Genomic DNA, 20,187 nt, shown 5'->3' with positions numbered 1-20,187 from the left:
TTCTTTGATGTACCAATGATGTATGGGAGTTCACTTTAAGATTGATTTTAATTGCATAGCCATTAATTAGCTCAAGATCAGCCTTTACATTACATATTGCTTGTTGAATATTTTTAGTTCTAGTGTGCTAATGAATTTGCAAATCATCAGTACTCGATAGTGTGATACTTGCAGGGTTTAATTGATCTGATGATATCATTTATATATATGAAGTGAACAGGAGAGGATCCAGGACTGACCCTTGTGGGACAATTTTTTTTGTTTGCCATGTTGATTTATTATTATTTACAACAACACACTGCTGGCAGTTTGTGAGATAAGAATAGAAAAAATCCAGCACATTCTGACTAAAATTTAAAGACTAGTACAGAACTGGCTGTAAATTGTTTGCAGTATGTTTGTACACACCTATCGTATGATTTCTTTTGAAAAAAACTTTTTTAAACAGTAAGCATGGTGTACATAATTATAGTGGATAATTGTTACTGTGAATTTTTATAATCAGAATTACTAAGAACGTCAAGTAAATCTTGTACGTAAATCACAAGTACGGAGCTCTACTAACAACTTAGCCTTCTCCTTTATAATTTCTTTTCTCTATGTTTATTCATTCCTAATTCTGGCTATCATTTCCAGATTTACTTCTTTGCCTGAGGTCCTTAGTTAACTTAAAGACATCATATTATGACAAGATGATCATTAACCATCATTTTTGTTATTATAGTATTTTAATGTTATAATTATTCCTGCAACATTGTCTTTGTGTGGTATACATATGTTTTAGTTATCACATAATCTGTTTAATTTTATTTGGCTGAAGATGGCCACTAAGTGGCTGATGTAATGACTGAACAAGCTGAAATTTAGAGATCGAGGGAATGTACTGTATTTCTGAACTTTTTTAAAGACTGATGTAATATTATTTACTTGATATATTGTATTGAAAATGTGGACCCTCTTGTCAATTTATTTCTTATATAACAGTTAAGCCTTGCAGAACAGTGGATGGGACCAGCAAACACATAAGGCCAAGAGAAAGGGCATAGAGCGTGAGGTGTAGCCAGCCAATGAGTGGCTACCAAGATGGAGGCAGCTGGTGATGAATCACTCGACTAGCAATTGCTTTCTGCCTTCCAGCGAATTAGGGAACTCAAGCTGACGATAAACCCTGTTGTAAGTTTGAGTCGCCTAGCTGCCAATACTGGAGAATACATGTGTTCGGTGATCAGCAGGAGCTATGTGTAAAGCGTACAGTGTTTCACAGTTTAACAGTTTGATTCATAGTAAAAATAGAGGTGGACTTGTTCAACACTCTGAAGGTGTTGTTAAAAATGGTTTATATTGTAAATCAGTGGTGAAATCTTCTCTTAATACTAGCAATATTTATTAGCAATGTAAATAAACTCATTGATAAAGATGTTGATTCCCATAGGGAACTTGAAATATTTGTTCCGAATGAGTAAATTTATAATACCAATATAGTTGGTCCGTTATTGGACATTATACATTTTTCAGCCAGCTCATTCCTGGTTGCCAGCATTTCGCCCCAGTGTGCTAAGTTGAGCTCATCAGTTGGCAGACAGCACATCCACCAAGACGCATGGCCAGTGCTCGTAGCATGTAATGACTTGTAATGAAAAAGTGTATTGAAGTTGACCTGCTTCCGGGAGAATGTTAGTTAGAATAGGAGCCGTAACAAAATCGTGCAGTCTTACTCACAAAAGCCTTGTGTAAGAAGTATTTCAGAGTGAGGTTACATCATCACTTAAAAACATTCAGTTACTCCTTACAGAAAACCAAAGTCAGAAATTTCCTAATCAAAACAATAACTTTTTGGGCCAGTAAGTTAGTAAGATAATGTCAGCCACATTTTATCGTTTATATATATATATATATATATTCATATTTTCTGATGATTTGGATAGCATTTGTTAGTTTATTCTACACTGCATTCTGTAGCAGTGATGATCTGGAGGTTGTGGGTTAAGATCCCACTGGTGTCCAGTTAGCCATTTTTTGTTCTATACTTAACATCCCTTCAATATGTACTGAACATGATGTAATTGAAAGTTTATTTTGAGTACAATGTGGTTGTGAAAATTCAATATTCATTGATTTGGCCCGCAGCAGCCAACTTGCAAGTACTTACAGTGTGATGGCAATTTATTTCTTATATAACAGCTAAGCCTTGCAGAACAGAGGATGGGACCAGGAAATACATATGGGTAAGAGAAAGGGCATAGAGCGTGAGGTGTAGCCAGCCATTGAGTCGCTACCAAGATGGCAGCAGCTAGTGATGAATCACTCTACTAGCAAGTGCTTTCAGCCTTCCAGCATTTCATACCTGTATTTTAGATCCTTTCCAACAGGACAAATATAACCTAGGCCACCATTGCTCGATCGGATAGAGCAACCGATGCCAAATCAAGAGTTTGTGGTTTCGGATACCACTGGTGTCCGGGTGTCTAATTTTGTTCTCTACTTCATCTCTCTTCAGTATGTATTATATATACCGAATATGACCTAATACATTGAAAGTTTATTTCAAGTACAATGTGCTCATGAAAATTCAATATCCATTAATTTTTATCTGTTTGTGTTCTGGCAGCAGAGTTGCCTGATTTTCTGTAGTTTCTACAATTTTCTCTTATATAATAATGTCAACATGGAAATGGTTCTGATTATTATGGATTTCACAAAATTGAAATGCTCTTTATAAATTCTCTGTTTCTCCTGCGAACATGAAAAAAGTTTCATATGTTTCAGACTCGGTGTTCATGAAAAAATTATGAAATAGTGACATTTGCACTTTTTTTTTTTTTGCTATTGGCTTTACGTCGCACCGACACAGTAGGTCTTATGGCGACAATGGGACAGGAAAGGGCTAGGAGTGGGAAGGAAACGGCCGTGGCCTTAATTAAGGTTCAGCCCCAGCATTTGCCTGGTGTGAAAATGGGAAATCACGGAAAACCATCTTCATGGCTGCCGACAGTGGGGTTCGAACCCACTATCTCCCGAATACTGGATACTGGCCGCACTTAAGCGACTGCACCTATTGAGCTCGGTATTTGCACCATTTAACAGCCGGCGTGACATCTTGTAAATTCCCAGCATATGTGCTTATTTACTGTTTATGTGTGATTTTGTAATGAGTAGGCCCTGGATAAAAAAAAAAAAAAAATGCATATGCACATATGCAAATGCATGTTTTGAATGTTAGTGCATATACAGATATATTTTCCTCTTACATGTGATCATTTACCTAAGATTTCTCAATGAAATGAAAAATCTAATGAACTCTATATGTTGTACATCCTATGGCAACACAAGAAGCCTTTCCTGATCAAGGAAAGTGCTTTCAGTGTCGTGATACAACCAGGTAGACGGATGATGACCCTTTTCACAACAGCTATTTCCTTCTTTCTTACGTTCCTTTCTCCTTACTGTAGCTTCTCAAGGTTTGCTTGAACAAGTGCGTTCATCTGTTAACTTGCTCTTCATCTATTGCAGTGTTCTACCAGATTAAACTGTAAAAATGCCTAAAGATAAGAGCTCTAGGTCTTTTGTAATTAAACAGTGGATATCAGGCAATAGTGACTATACAAGTGATGGTGATGTAGTGTAATGTCAAGTGTGTGACAAGAGTGTAATATTGCAAGAGACTATTCTCATTTTAGATCCCGTATTGAAAATCAATTGAAAGGAGAATAATAAAACTTCGTTTTTCACCTATTCAATACTTAACTAGCATACAAAATTAGGATTTCGTCCTTATTTTATTGCCAAATTATTAAAAACGTGATGCATGTTTCGCTCATTTTCTGAGCATCTTCAGCCATATTGTCATCACAAGGTTAATTATTTAAGTTTGCTAATGACAAATCATATATACAAATTCAAGATCAATGTTCCTAGTTAACCTTATGATGACAATGTGGCTGAAGAGGCTCAGAAAACGAGCAAAACATGTACCACATTTTGAATAACTTGGCAATAAAATAAGGAAGGAATCCTAATTTTGTATGCTAGTTAAGTACTGAATAGGTGAAAAACAAAGTTTTATTATTCTCCTTTCAAGAGTGTAATATGCGATAAAAAATTTCAAATTCAACAGCATTTAAAAAAAAATTCACATCTCAGATCGAAAGAATGGAGTAAGAATTCGTAACAGCTACTTTTAACCGATGTGAAAACATGGTTTGAAGTTAGTACATTTTCTGCTGATGTTTGTAAAGCTTTTGTATGCAGCAACATTCCGCTGCATAAATTGAATAATCCACGTTCACGCTCATTTCTTGAAAGGTATTGTGCTAATCAAAGGATACCAGATGAATCTACCCTTAGGAGGAACTATTTACTTTCAGTGTATGCTTTCATCGTGGATTTGATGCGATCATACATAGGAGTGAACTGCACCTGGATATCGGTAGATGAAGCAATTGATTCGTGTGGTCGATTCATTGCAAACTTCATAATGGGTAAATTATGTCCAGAAGAGCCCGGCAAACCTCATTTACTTTTGTGGAAAGTCCTAGGATAAACCAACTCTGCTGCAGTTGCAAGATTTTTTAACAATTCCCTGCGACTTCTGTGGCCTAGTGAATCGGAGAGTGATTGTTCCAAAGTGCACCTTTTAGTCACAGATGCAGCTTCGGATATGTTGAAAGCTGGTCAATCTCTTTGAGTAATATTTCCAAATTTCATCCATGTCACATGTTTGGCCAAGGATTGCATGGTATTGCAGAAGAGATACACACCTTTTTCCACCTGTCCGAAGAGTAATTTCAAGTAGGAGAAAACTGTTCTTAAAAGCACCAGCTCGTGTACAGTGGTACAAAACTCATCTGCCTCAGGTTTCTCTTCCGCCAGAACCTGTTCTCACAAGATGGGGAACTTGCTTACCCGCAGTATCACTGTACCAAGAGAACTTTAATCAAGTGAGAGATGTAGTTAAAAATATTGATGATAGTCATACTGCATGTGTTCATGCGCATTTGAATCTGAAACTGTATACAAAGATATCAGTTTTATCATTGTACATTATTCATGACTTTTGAAAGCGATTAAGGGCCTAGAAACTCGGTGCACCCCAACACGAATCCCTTCAGTTAATTCAAAACACCATTAGTTCTTTAAATGGTGTCCATGGTGAAACTGGAGAAAAAGTTAAAAGGAAACTCAGTGCGGTGTTGGACTCAAACCCAGGACTGAAGAAGATTCCATAAGCAACTACATAAGTGGAATCGGCAGTCTTTGCCAGAAGAATGTTCTGAGCAGTCAGTCCCAGTGTACAAATATTGCCTAATTACGTCCGTTGACGTAGAACAATCATTTTGAGCATATAAATTCATTCTGTCAGACAACAGAAGGTCATTGACCCCTGAAACCATTGAAAAACTGTTGGTAACCTACTGCCATGCATCATTTTGCAAGGAATGAAATATGTTTATCAATTTAACACCGAGTTAAAATTACAGTAAATAATGCATTTGGTAAGTGTATTTTTTTTAGTGCATATTTTCAACCTTTTTAATGCATACTGTACCCATATTACCTGGCTACTCAGCTGGAGAACGAGAGTCTCAGTCGTAGACCGTTCGTTTTCTGGCTTTGCAATAATTTTTAAGGGCAGGGATAGAAATAAGGACTAGCGACAATAAAATCAACACTAAATATTAGGTTTTAACATTTATTATAACTAAGCACTCTTAACAACAAATTTAAATTGAACAAAATCTTGGAATTTAATTTATCTTCTCTGCCGGTATTTTCGGTACAACGTAAATATTCTTCCCATAATTCTGGTGACATAATTTCTGGAAATACACAGACGAGTATCAGCCTACATCTGATATAATAAAATAATAAATGTAATTTTACGAGAAGACCTTTCTCTAATATTAACAGGATTATTTATAAATTAAAATTTTAATAAATAATTTTCTGATTCATTTATTGTCAGCGATTAAATTATCCCTTCATGCTTAATGTTTTAAATTAACGTTACTTCCACTAGATTGAAATGAGAAAAATTTTAAATAAAATTGTTCCTGTCGAAATTCCATTCAACATGTCTTCCTCAGATTTAAATTTATAAATGGAAAATTCTCCATAATTATTATCTCAAAATTTCCCATAATAATTTCATAAATTAACACAATATCCTTATTCAATATTACACTCATTGAGAATTTTTAGCTTTGTAGGTTTTACAATAAATCGTTCGTGACTCCTGTCCACAGACATGACCCTTGCTTATTCATTTTTTTCTAAGACATTAAACCCTTCTCCATCTAATTTCGGAATAAAATCCACTAAAGATTCACTTCTCAACAAATGGGAGCAACACAAATAACGATATTTTAATAAAAACACACACAACGAACAAGTGATCGAGTCAAATTGTAATCATAAGAAATATCACAATCCATAGAAATAATCACTAATCACACATACAACATTCACACTAGGGTACACGGTAACAGTTTATAATATTTACGGCGATTTCTAGTCCTTGATTATTATATTTTAATTTTAATCTAAGTCATAGAAAATTTCTGATGACGGTATTGGATAAAGAAATACCATTTCAACAACTAGGAATGTGATGATGTCAGGATTATCACTTAAATAAAGAAACTAGGTTCAACAACGATGTTCGTGAGAATGTCAGTGATAGATATCATCGGAAAATTATTGTTGATAGATATCATCGGAAAATTATTGTTACAGAAACGCACATAACGCAGGTCAAATATAAACATACGCGTTTATGGTTCATGAGTCACGACATTATTATTACCATAAATACAATAAATAATCCGTCAAGATTCGGCCGTCTTCCAGGCTCACATTATCCTACTAGAGCACATATTTCACACAAGAATAAACAATATTTACACTCATCCCTTATTTCCTTATTTAACCCGTGATGATTTTATTATTATTATTATTATTATTATTATTATTATTATTATTATTATTATTATTATTATTATTATTATTATTATTAAATGTGCGAGATCACAAATGTGCATAAGCTAAGGTTCGATAAAGTTACCAGATGACACTAACATGCTTGAAATCCACATAAAGACCATAGTAACATCTAGAGAAAATTCGACATAATAAAACATACCGATAATCTGTCCCACATGACTTCAAAAATAATTATAAATTATTTCAAAATTAAATTATTGTTATTGGAGAGGTCAATTATTTTTAAATCTCTCCTATACTATTGAATGGGACAGTCAGAATAAATATCGAAGACACTCGCTCATCACTAACTATCTAATAGGAACCAGTAATCATTCACACTCAATAACTAACTACCTTACACCATGGAAAGAAGAAATGAAATGTCAAACTACTGTAAGACTAGAAGAAAACTATGCCAAATGAATAAGGAAGCGTTATGTCTACATTGTGTTTACAAAGATGAATAGATAAATATTATAACATTGTACTTAAATGATTGATGAAACTGGATTTCGGCCAATGACCCTGGACATGAGGTAGGTCACCCACCGTCGGTCGTCATCTCCTCCATGTCGGTAGTTGCCTTACATTTTAAAACACCATTGTAGCTGCGATGATGAACATGGAATAGTAGTAGGCTTCCTCTTCCTGATGTAGTGGCATCTTGAATTGTCTCGATCCGCACGTAGAATTCCTCTTCTCTCTTCCCAAGTAGTAGGAGCTGAAACTGACAAATACATTTTAAGATGTGCCCAGTACACACACACACGATGAATGATATTTCTGAATAATACGTAACTTCTTCCGTAATTCTGCCTAACTCGTAGATCTAGGATGTGTAATGAGTCTGTTCTGCCGAGTGATCGAACCCAAGAGTGTCTGCGACGTGAATGTCAGCGTAGAATTTCCAAGACAGTCATCCAAGAACACTCCAATCCAAGAGAGACTCAAATCAAAAGAGAGGCAGTTCCTTCTGGAAACACCGATATATAATTATCTTAAGATGAGGGTGTGTCGCCGTAATCGTCTGTGATTGGTCAATAACTTGCACCTGATAGGCTGTTACATTTTATTAAATTATTGTCAGGTGTAGAGCGACCTTGCTCGTATCGATCGGACGGCCTTGGTTTCTCCCAGTAGGTCACGTGGTAGCAGCTGGTAGCCTGACACACAAAAAATCCACAGCACCCCCTCGCTTGGAAAATCCGGTTTCGAGCGAGCTCTTCTCTCTGTAACACGGAGTTGCGAAAAATTTCCGCCCTTGCTAATGAAATAATATTCTTACACCCGTAGATATTACAAATATTCCAAATATGCCAAATTTGAAGGGGACAATACGTGCATGCATATTTGTGGAGTTTTTAGTGCATATTAATCCTTGATCTACTAATGAGTTGCTTGCGCTGATTATTACTTTCATTACATTCTTTTACTGCAAAATGTGATTTTTCAGTTAAACGTGGAGAATGCAATTACATGACAGTCCACACTATGGAAAATTAAAAAAAAAAACGTTGAGAGGATGAATGCATCGAAGGGCAGTGTAAGATCCTCTTGTCTGTTTTTACAACAAAAATTGTCACTCATACAGACTGAGTGTTTTTTCACATGTTTCGTTTTGTTTATCACCTTCTCTTATCTGCGGGAGACTATGCCACTGTGGACAATCATCATTAAATGTTGGCATCTCTGTGAGAGGAACATTGTGTTGGAAGAGGAAGAATTACTTGATTGATGTATGTTATACAATGAAGACCTTTTATATATGACAATAAAGAACATTTCTATTTTATTCTAATCTTCTGTGAAAATTTTAACAAGCAGTGTGGTGATTAACAGTGCAAAGCAAGCGAGGTAGTGCATGGCTGGCTGTGAGTGGCAGTCTAATCAGCGCAATGGCTGGCAAGTGGTCATGCAATACTTTGCTCCTTCTACATACATTTATGGCTGAAGTAGATGTAACATCAAAAAAGAAAGTAACAAATTCATTTAGCTATTTATCTAAAACTTTCCCTCTTAAATCACTTCCTTAGCCAAAAAACTAAAATTATGGCAGGCGACTAACTTTTTCATATCAAAATTTAAAACTCATATAACAAATTCCAATTTAATTAATTATTTAAAATATAAGGAAGCTGTTATTAATAATTGTAAATATATTTTTAGTGTTTAAAACTATTGTTTTGTCCTCGTGACAAGTTTGAACATTTTATCTTAATCCGAAATATGTTAAATCACAGAATATTCGATGAACTTGCGTTCAAAATTTCTACTCTTCCAAGCCCGGCTTGGCGTTACTATCCTACCACAAGGTGGCGTCGATGACTTCACTTCCCGTAATGTTTGGTAAATGGATGAGTCCTTTCTATTAGTCTTTTGTGTTTTCTGGATGGGACGAAGAAGCTGTTGTCGCATGCAGGTAGCCCTTTGAGTGGGGAGTACAGCCTCCCCTTCCTGTCAGCTCATTATGTGTGCCTCGCTAGAGCTTGCTGTAAATTCTTGTTTGGTGGTTGCTATGTGTGTTAAATGGAGTGCTACAAAAACCAGTGTAGCAAGAGTTTCATCAACAAGCTAGTGTATGTACTAGGATGGTGCTTAAAATATTCATGAAGTTATGTTCTTTCCAAGTGGTAGGTAAAATAACAGTATCTAGCAGTCTAAATCTCTCAAAATGTTTTTGCTTGACCTTTATTGATGTATGAAAATATACAATTCTGGGCTCTCATGTTCATACAAATCTATGAACATCATCTCACATTCAAACAATTAACTGGAGCAAGACATATATTACTTTTACATTGACTGAAGGTTTTCTATTCCTGGAACTGTTAACTCAGTAAGTTAATGTTATCTGTTATATAATAGGAATCAATTGAGGGATGTTCCACCATTCAACAGAATATATAAAATACATAATATTTATTATTATATTGTGTTATTATTTATTATTATATTTTATTATATATATGTTCGACTCGGCTGAATGGTTAGCGTACTGGCCTCCGGTTCAGAGGGTCCCGGGTTTGATTCCCAGCTGGGCCAGGAATTTTAACCTTCATTGGTTAATTCCATTGGCTCGGGGGCTGGGTGTATGTGCTGTTCCCAACATCCTTCAAACTCACCACACATAACACTAACCTCCACCACAATAACACGCAGTTACCTACACATGGCAGATGCCGCCCATCCTCATTGGAGGGTCTGCCTTACAAGGGCTGCACCCGGCTAGAAATAGGCACATGAAAAATTTATTATTATTATTATTATTATTATTATTATTATTATTATTATATTGTGCTGAATGGTGGAACATCCCTCAGTTAATTCCTATTATTTAAGTTATATGTCAACACGGAAATAAAAATCATAACTTATGAATGTTATCTGTTTCAGAGGCTCTCAGAATCTTCATTTGAGTGTCTTACATCCACGCAGTGTTGCTATTTACAATCTTGCTCTGCGAATGGGGACTGAAGAGCATGGTGAGTTAGTGTGAACTGCATATCTAATAATAATAATAATAATAATAATAATAATAATAATAATAATAATAATGCCCTCGGGGGAGCCTGTTAACCTCTAGAGGGCGCATCGCCAGGTGACAGATAGGGGTCCCACAGCAATGTGGGCTGGTGAAAATACCTTGGAAATGAACCTGCGGACCAACAGGCAGCCCAACTCCTGGGGGCTTTATAATACTGGGACACTCTGTCTCCAGGGGTCATAAATATGGGGGGGCCCTAAACACAGGGTGATGTGTGAAGACCCCAATGACATCAACAGCAGAGAAGATAGACTTCAGTATGGTGGTGATGGCGGATGAGGCATCCCTGTACTTGGGGATTAATACTAGTGCAACTGGTTCAACGGCTTTCAAGGCGGAGGAAGATGTTTAGTACATCTCAACAGCAAGGAAGGTGGAAGAACCACAGTGGGGAAGATGGATCTCCATAGCTGAGCAGGCAACTAATCTAAGGGAGTATACCCTGAAAATAAACTTACTGGAGCTCACAACCTCGATAGTAACATGATTAGGATGTAATAACCCTAATCCACCCAACACAGTTTTCAACTAAAGCCTGGTGGACAAACATACGCAAATGATTACCCCAGGTGGTACCCAATCCACCGTCAATTTCAGTGACATTCGTGGGCCTTCAGATTCTGGAGAGCCCAAACCAACGTGCTACAGGGATGATCAGATCAAAAAATTAGATGTAGGGTTTTTCCGGCATTTGCTCTATTACAAGTAACAATTCTCATTATTGTTCCGTATTGAAGATGCCGTTAGGTATAGATATCAAGGATAATTTAATAAAAAGCCACCTATTCAATACTTTCCACGTTTAATGTGGTTATTATCTACATGATACATAAATAAGTCTACATAAAATCATGTAGATAATAACCACATTGAACATGGAAAGTATTGAATAGGTGGTTTTTTATTAAATTTGCTCTATTAACCAGCGTTTCGTCTTGGGTCTGACACTAGACTCGTCAGAGTGGGATGTGTCAGACCCTACCCACTGACGCTGGGGTGCATGCAGGTGAACTTATCAGAAGCCTATTTAAGAGGCAGTCTGATAACTGCATACGGGAGATAAAACTCCACAATGGAATTAATGCCTGCCTAGCAATTCCAAATAGAAATTCTAAGTTCCCATAGAGGGAACTAGATATATTTCCACCAATAGAGCATATAAAAAATCAGATCAAAAAATTAGATGTAGGGATTTTCCGGCGTTTGTTCTATTACTACAGGGATGAGTCGGAGCATCCTGAAACCTCTTGTAACAAGATACGGCATAAACAACTCAACTACTTTGCCACGTTGAATGTCAACTTCCTAATCAAGAGAAGGTAAACTGAAACATCTAACAGACACTTTGACACAATACCAGATTCTGATCATGGCAGTACAAAAAAACAGATATTCCAATGAATATGCATTCGAATCTCAGGGATACCGGATATTCAGGGGAAAATTGGAGCGTCGCAAGGTAAAGAACATCCCTCATTTGGGGACTGGCTTCATTGTTAGCCACAAAATACTGGATTCTGTTATCGACTTCCATTCGCCCAATAGCAGAGTATCTCTATTAACATTTCGGTGCACAAATAAGGTCTACACAGTTGTGAATGTACATGCACCCATTAACCAGGACAACAAGTGGAATCCTGAAGGCATGGACAAGTTTTAGAAAGAACTCGAAGATACGATTAACAAGACTTCAGAATGCCATACAATCATCTTATTGGGTGATTTTAACGCTCAGCTAGGAAAGGAGCAGAAGTATATACATATAGTGGGGGAATACCCAACTCGCACACGGTCCAACGGAAATGAAGAACGACTTGTTGGACTCTGTGAGACCTTTAATCTAGTAATGAAATCAACGGCTTTCAAACATCTACCAAGAAAGCAGAAGACATGGATTTCACCAGACAAACTCCTTGGAGAATTTCAGATAGACCATGTGGCCGTTTCAAGGAAGTCCTGCAGAGAAATACAAAATGTCAAGGTACTATGAGGGGCAAATCTGGACTCAGACCACTACATCTCCAAAATAAAATTTTGGTTCTTACCTAGAAACACAAGAAGAGTGCGAACACCCAAACTCACTAAGTTTGACCTGGAGAAACTGAAATCAAGCAACATGATTTCAGAGAAAATGCAAGCGCTAGAATACAAGAGTTACAGCTGGACCCAACTATGGGCAGCTTAGTCAAAGTTGCCACAGAAATCACCCTGTTAATGAAAAAGAAGAAACACATCTGGTGGACCATTATCTGCGACCAAGCAATCGCACAGAGGCAGTTAGCTTGGGTACGATGAAACTCACAAAAGTCTCAAGCAAATAGGGATAAGTTCATAGAGCAGCGTTGACTAACTGCCAAAATCATCAGACAGGTTAAGCGTCAATACACCGAGGACCAACAACTCTAGAAACTTCTACAAGACCTTCGAACAAAACCTCAGGCACTATATCCCACGCAGCCTACACTTCAGGGAACCAGATAGGAACTAGCCTAAAATGACAAAGACAGCTGTCACCTATTGGCCAAATACTTTCAGAATCTCCTCAACTGTGAGTCCCCTAAAACTTCCTTTGTCTATCAAGACAGACCCAGACAACCAAACTCTCTTCCTCCAACAGAAGAAGTAACAAACATCATCCAATCTCCGCAAAATAACAAAGCACCGGGAGAAGACGCAATAGGTGCTGAGCTATGGAAACAGGCCAGGGGCAAAGCAATCGACAAGTTAACAGAGATCCTATGGAACATTTGGGAAATTGAGAGGCTACCAGATGACTAGACATCTGCTCTGATACACCTCTTACACAAGAAGGGTGACTTGACTGACATGAACAACTAGAGGGATCTCATTGATACCAGTTACCTACAAGATATTATCTAAGGCCTTATTGAACAGAACCAATCCTCAATTGGATCCACAATTGCCGGGCTGAGTGGCTCAAACAGTTGAGGCGCTGGCCTTCTGCCCCCAACTTGGCAGGTTCGATCCTGGCTCAGTCCGTCAGCCTCGTGTCGGTAGATTTACTGGCACGTAAAAGAACTCCTGCGGGACTAAATTCCGGCACCTCGGCGTCTCCGAAGACCTTCAAGTAGTAGTTAGTGGGACGTAAAGCAAATAACATTATTAGGATCCACAATTGGGGGTATACGAAGGTGGTTTCAGAAAAGGATGTTCTTGTGCTGAACAGATCCTCAACTTGAAGTCGGTACTAATGCAAGTTAAACTAAGAGGCACCAAGCTTGATAGCTGCAGTCACTTAAGTGCAGCCAGTATCCAGTATTCAGGAGATAGTGGGTTCGAACCCCACTGCCGGCAGCCATGAAGATGGTTTTCTGTGGTTTCCCATTTTCACACCAGGCAAATGCTGGGGCTGTACCTTAATTAAGGCCACGGCTGCTTCCTTCCCATTCCTAGCCCTTTCCTGTCCCATCGTCGCCGTAAGACTTATCTGTGTTGGTGCGACATAAAGCAAGACGCAAAAAACAAAAAAAATCTAGCAGGCAAGAAGTATGTAGTCACCTTTGTTGACTTTAGGAAAGCATACGACTCAGTAGACAGAACTACCCTCGTGATAATTCTGCAGGAAATGGGCCTGGACCAGAAGACCTACAGCCTTATCCAAAAGACCCTGAGTAATAGCAATCACAAGTAAAGTTCAGACACTTTCAGAAAGTTTTGAAATAAAAACAGGAGTTAGACAGGGAGACGGACTTTCCCCCCTTCTCTTCAGCTTTTCATTGGTCTAGGTCATCAGAGAGTGGCAGAAAGAACTGGAAGAACAAAAGATACCAAGTGGTATTTACCTGGGACACAAATGGAAGGAGCTACTAATTGACTGTTTGGCATTCATAGATGACCTGGCACTTCTGGCGAACTCTGTAGAAGTAGCAGTGAAACAGCTGAATGCACTTAAACACCAGGCTGCCAAGGTGAGACTGTGAGCTTGCATCCGGGAGATAGTAGGTTCGAATCCCACTATCGGCAGCCCTGAAGATGGTTTTCCGTGGTTTCCCATTTTCACACCAGGCAAATGCTGGGGCTGTACCTTAATTAAGGCCACGGCCGCTTCCTTCCAACTCCTAGGCCTTTCCTATCCCATCGTCGCCATAAGACCTATCTGTGTTGGTGCGAGGTAAAGCCCCTAGCAAAAAAAAAAAAAAAAAAGGCCAAGGTGAGATTACAGGTATCTCTAGAAAAGACAAAATACTTCACCAATATCAGTGATACTCCCAGCAAACTACAGTTGGAACAGGGCCAGATTGAGAAAGTCAACAGATTTAAGTATCTGAGAGAATGGCTGGAACCAAATATGTCAGAAGGGGTAGCACTAACAACTCGGATTAACAAACTAGAGTTAGCATATTGACTGATCAAGAACATTTATAACAAGAAATGTCTCTCTCGTAACACCAAATTGAGACACTAACAGACAGTTATCCGCCCAGTAGTCCTATACGCCACAGAATGCTTGATGCTGAACCGGAAAGGATTGTTGGACAAACTGGAGGTCCAGGAGAAAGATACTAGGACCGATCAAAGTAGATGGCGAGTACAGAAGGCGACCAAATCAGACGCTATACAGTTATACTGAAAAAATCACAGACGTAGCCAGGAAGAGGCATCTGACCTGTGGACATGTCACGAGGATGAACCCAACTAGGATGACCTACCGGTTCCTCAACTACCGGACAAACAGAAAGATAGGGACACCATGACTAACAGAAGTGAAGAAAGACATGCAGGATCTGGGAGTAACTGGAAACGACATCAGAAACCGAGCACCTCTCAGAGGAATAATCAAACAAAAGAGGTTTCAGGACAGACCATCATGTAAAAAAGAGGCACCCTTTGGACAAAGGAAAGAAGAGAGCATAGCCAGAGAATGCGCAAGTATTGGGCAAATATCAGGTCCCTCTCCAGGCAGAAAAGTTGAACCTCGTGGTCCTTAGTTGGCCCATTCTAAGAAAGAAGAATAATAACAATGCAAATTGTAAAACCATAAAGGAAAGTAGAAAAGCATATGAAAATTACAATAAAGGCAAAGCAGGGTATAACATGCAAATGATTAGCATTGCAGGGGTGATTTTTCACTTTTGGGCCCAACAGAGCCCTCTGGAATATCATGTTAGATCTGTTAGTAGAGGGTTGTTGAGGAGCCAAGAAAGTAGTGTATTGGAGTCAACAGGCAGTGAACCCGTCTCCAAGGGCACAGTGTAAATCAGAAAGAGGTTTTACAAATTACTAATGAACAAAGGGAAGTGTAGGCAGAAGTATTCAGTTAGCAGTATATAAAGATTATTGGATATAAATATAATGTCCAAGTAGAGGAGGTAACTGCTAGTTGCTTTACGTCGCACCGACACAGATAGGTCTTATGGCTGGTGTGAAAATGGGAAACCACGGAAAACCATCTTCAGGGCTGCCGACAGTTGGGTTCGAACCCACTATCTCCCGGATGCGAGTGGAGGTAACTAATACTAATGAAGTATTGAGATTTACCTATGATAACATTATATTTATAATAAGATATAAAAGTTGAAACCTAGAAAAGCAGTTGGAATTGATAATATTTCTGGGAATATACTAAAGTCGCCATAATGGGTTGGGATATAATGCCATATCTGAAGTAGGTTTGACTAATGATTATTGTTTGTATGAAGGAGCTCTACCATAATACAGTAGATGAATGGAGAGTTGCTATAGTAGCCTGTGTGTACATAGGAAAGAGTGATAAACATAAAGCTGAAAATCACAGGCCAGTCAGCTTGAAATGAGTTGCACCCTGCGAGTTGGCCATGTGGTAGGGGTCGCGCAGCTGTAAGCTTGCATCTGGGAGATAGTGGGTTCGAACCCCACTGTTGGCAGCCTCGAAGATGCTTTTCTGTGGTTTCCCATGTTCACACCTGGCAAATGCTGGGGCTGTACCTTAATTAAGGCCATGGCCGATTCCTTCCTGCTCTTAGCCGTTTCCTATCCCATTGTTGCCATAAAACCCATGTGTGTTGGTGCCACGTAAAGCAAATTGTAAAAAAAAAAAAAGGATTGCATTTAAGCTATGAGAAGGCATTCTTTCTGATTACAGTAGAAGTCCATCATAGCAAGACTTACTTACAGCGAAAAATGTACTCGCTATAGCGGATTTTGTAAAAGTTGGGGAAAAAACCCTCACATTAAAATCGATGTGAAACAGCAATCAGTATGTTCAAAACTTGCATTTCTGCAGATTTCCATACTATAGTTTACTCGTTAGTTATTTTTCTAATTCTGAGGCAATGTGAACGTGTATGCTTAATTTCATTCTGAAAAATTGGAGTAGAACCACTCCAGAGGCTTCTGTGGCAAATTTTTCAATTTTCTTATTGAAACAGCATCACCTAACGTCAGTAGCGTAGTGAGGATTGGCCGATGGGGGAGTTTATAGTTGTAAAATGATGTTAGAACACAATGAAGGTGCGCATGTGCATGATTGTCAATATAAGGACATTGATACAAATGAATTAAATATGTTGATATTCAAATTGCTTTACACTAGAAAATCTTATATTAACATACTGAAACGGGAATGCCCTGTCGGCATTCGCCGTTCATGTATTTCTTGAGGGGAACGCGCTAACACCCAACTGAATGGATTCAAAACGAGCACCAAGCGCGCAGGCATTGTGGGTAACAACATACAAGCAAGCGCTGCTACGGAGTGTCAGCCAAGACCAAGTGATGTCACACCGAAAGTTCAATTTGATTTGATGGCATTTTATCACGAACGGAGGGTCAGATCGCGATTTGAAGAATGCCACCTTATAGGCCTGGACAACAAAGGCTACTGCCCAAAATTTCGTGAAAATCGGCGGAAGGATGGCTGAGAGATGAATTTTTTTAGCTCATATTTCCAGTCTTGCCGTCTGACCTTGAGCAATATAAGGGGGTAGCCAGCCTCGAGGACGACGATGTGTGAGTGAGTGCTTCGTCATGAACCAGCCGCCTCGCTGTTCAGGCCCGCTGATGTGATACAGTTCGTTACTCTGTCCGGCTAAGGACCGGTGGTTGAAAATACGTGATACGAGTGTTGAAAGCCTTCTCCACGGACTCTAACTTCTCGTGTAAGCGGAAAGCTTATTCACTAATAATATCGGTCTGTCGAGCCGAGTAATATTATTTCGTTTTGTGAATTTTGTATTGAAGAGACTGTACAGGAATTACTAGATATTTTGAAACTGTGCTTAAAGGACTTAGGGCATAAAGACTGTGCTTTAGTTGTTTCCTCTCCAAGAGACTGTCTTAGGTTATTTCGTGAAAATGTGCCCTAGTGAAAGTACAATTCTTTTATGGACAGTGTCAATTTGTTTCATAAAGGACAGTGCCAACCTTTCTTTCAAAGACTGTCAATTAAGTGGATCACTAATTTCAGAGAATAGAAAAACACTTGCAAGTGTTTTGATAATTTGTTGTTGGGTATTTTACAGACCTTTTAATATACTTTTGTTATTTGATAAGCCCCAGTGGAAAAGTTTTTCGTATTTATTCTTTTGTCTTTTTCACGCCTTTAATACTCTCATCTCATCTTTAGAAATGGTAAATAGCCTAAATCTTTCACTGTACCTGTACATACAAGACGTAAAATGCACGCATGTTAAAAAAAAAAAAAAGCATATCGAGTGTTTAGACCTACATATCTCTGTTAGATAGTTTTTATTTGTGTATTCAATAGTACAAATACATTTTCTCGCTTAATGCATCCTCTTTGCTTGTCCTCTGCAGAAACGTCCTAACAGTGTTTTTCTATTCTCTGAAATTAGTGATCCACTTTGCGTTATATTTTGAGGTGTTTCTCATCCTTACTTAATTTCAGTACATGGCATTACAATTAAGTGATCATTTTTGTCAGCCTTTGTTTCTAACGAGTTAACTACTGCATTCAGCCATGTTATTTACGCATTTCTTATGGAAACTTGTTCTCTTTCATTTCGAATTGACCAAGCTCGATAGCTGCAGTCGCTTAAGTGCGGCCAGTATCCAGTAATCGGGAGATAGTGGGTTCGAGCCCCACTGTCGGCAGCCCTGAAGATGGTTTTCCGTGGTTTCCCATTTTCACACCAGGCAAATGCTGCGGCTGTACCTTAATTAAGTCCACGGCCGCTTCCTTCCACTTCCTAGGCCTTTCCTATCCCATCGTTGCCATAAGACCTGTCTTGTGTCGGTGCAGCGTAAAGCAAATAGCAAAAAGAAATTTAAAAAAAATAGCATTTCGAATTGTGTTTACAGATCACCAGTCAAGGAGTATTACTAATCGACTCAACATCATCTTCGAGTTCAAATGTTGTTGAGAGAGCTCGCTAGTGTACATAGCGATAAAAGTATACCGAAGATCATCAATCGCATCCAGTATATTTGCTGGTGTGCATAAATATTGATAACAGAACAAATTACACATGCTTAATCGCTCATAATATCTTGGTGTAACTGAAGGATAATACACAGTTTAATATAGGAATTTTCAAGGGACAGAAAAAACTGTTCTTACAGTGGAGTTCTTTCTATATGCCATACTCACTACAGTGGACCTCTACTGCGTATTAGACATGTTTGCAAAATTACTAACTGATTTGATAGAAGGCAGTTTGGGTTTTGGTGGAAGTTATTCTACTGAGAGTCAACTTACTGAATTCCAGCAAGATATAACGGTGGGGCCGATGACCTTCGATGTTAGGCCCCTTAAAACAACAAGCATCAGATATAACGGATATTTTAGATTCACAAGATCAATGGACTGTATCGCTGTTGACCTTTCCAAGGCATTTGATAGAGTACATCCAGGGAGACTATTAACGAAAATAAGGGTGAGTGGACTAGCCAAATGAATGAGTGAATGGATGGCTAAATTTTTGGAAAATAGAACTTTGAGAATTAGAGCAGGTGGAGAATATCTGATCCTGTAATGATTTAAGAGGGGTGTTCCTCAAGGCAGTATTATTGGACCTTTATGTTTTCTTATATGTATATAAATGGCACAGGCCAGAGCAAAGTGTAGCTTCCCGTGAAGTACCAGACTCATCTATGGTTGTGACAGTATGGTAGACTAGCTGTTAACCATGGCTTTGCTTGTGCAGATTATGAAATTTGATGAAAGTAATCGTTCCTTGGTACTGCATGAGGCATTATCTGAAAAGCCCTAAGTATAAAAACTCACCATGAAATTCAGTTTCATTTACCCCACAACCTCCTTATAAAACACGTTTGTGGTATTGCCTTTTGGGGCAGAGCTAATTCTGCTAATTCTGGAACGTGCAACACAGATGTACAAGTAAGAAACAGTCCTCTCTCAAGTCCAAAACAAATAAGTGTTTCTTAATTTTTGTAGGAGATTCCAAATACAAATTTCCACGCCTGTAACATCTTCAGTTTTTGAGACATAAGTATCCCCATAGAAACAATTCAACCCCTATATCAGTCATCCCCCCCCTCCAACTCACCTAAGTAAATTTTCTCAAAAATCAAAAAATACCTGTTTCTTTATTTTTTAAGGAGATTCCAGAAACCAATTTTCCCGTCTGTAACATCTTCAGCTTTTAAGATAACCCCATAAAAAGAATTCAACTCTTAGTTCACTTATTTCTACCTCCACCCACTTGTCAAGAAAAAAGTTTTTCTTTAAATTAAAAGGAGAT

General features: G+C 38.4%; 1 protein-coding gene across 2 annotated transcripts in view; it reads left to right on the top strand.

Moving 5' to 3' along the window:
- BBS9 (Bardet-Biedl syndrome 9) overlaps positions 1-20,187 on the top strand; it is a 281,278-nt gene that overhangs the window by 31,267 nt on the left and 229,824 nt on the right. For both annotated transcript variants that reach the window (XM_067142194.2, XM_067142193.2), the window contains exon 2: positions 10,375-10,463. In XM_067142194.2, the coding sequence (XP_066998295.2) occupies positions 10,375-10,463 (89 nt within the window). The remainder of the gene's footprint in view (positions 1-10,374; positions 10,464-20,187) is intronic.

The sequence above is a fragment of the Anabrus simplex genome, chromosome 2 (assembly GCF_040414725.1).
Source record: "Anabrus simplex isolate iqAnaSimp1 chromosome 2, ASM4041472v1, whole genome shotgun sequence".
Taxonomy (NCBI): Eukaryota; Metazoa; Arthropoda; class Insecta; order Orthoptera; family Tettigoniidae; genus Anabrus; species Anabrus simplex.
This window is presented reverse-complemented; position numbering and strand designations above follow the sequence as displayed.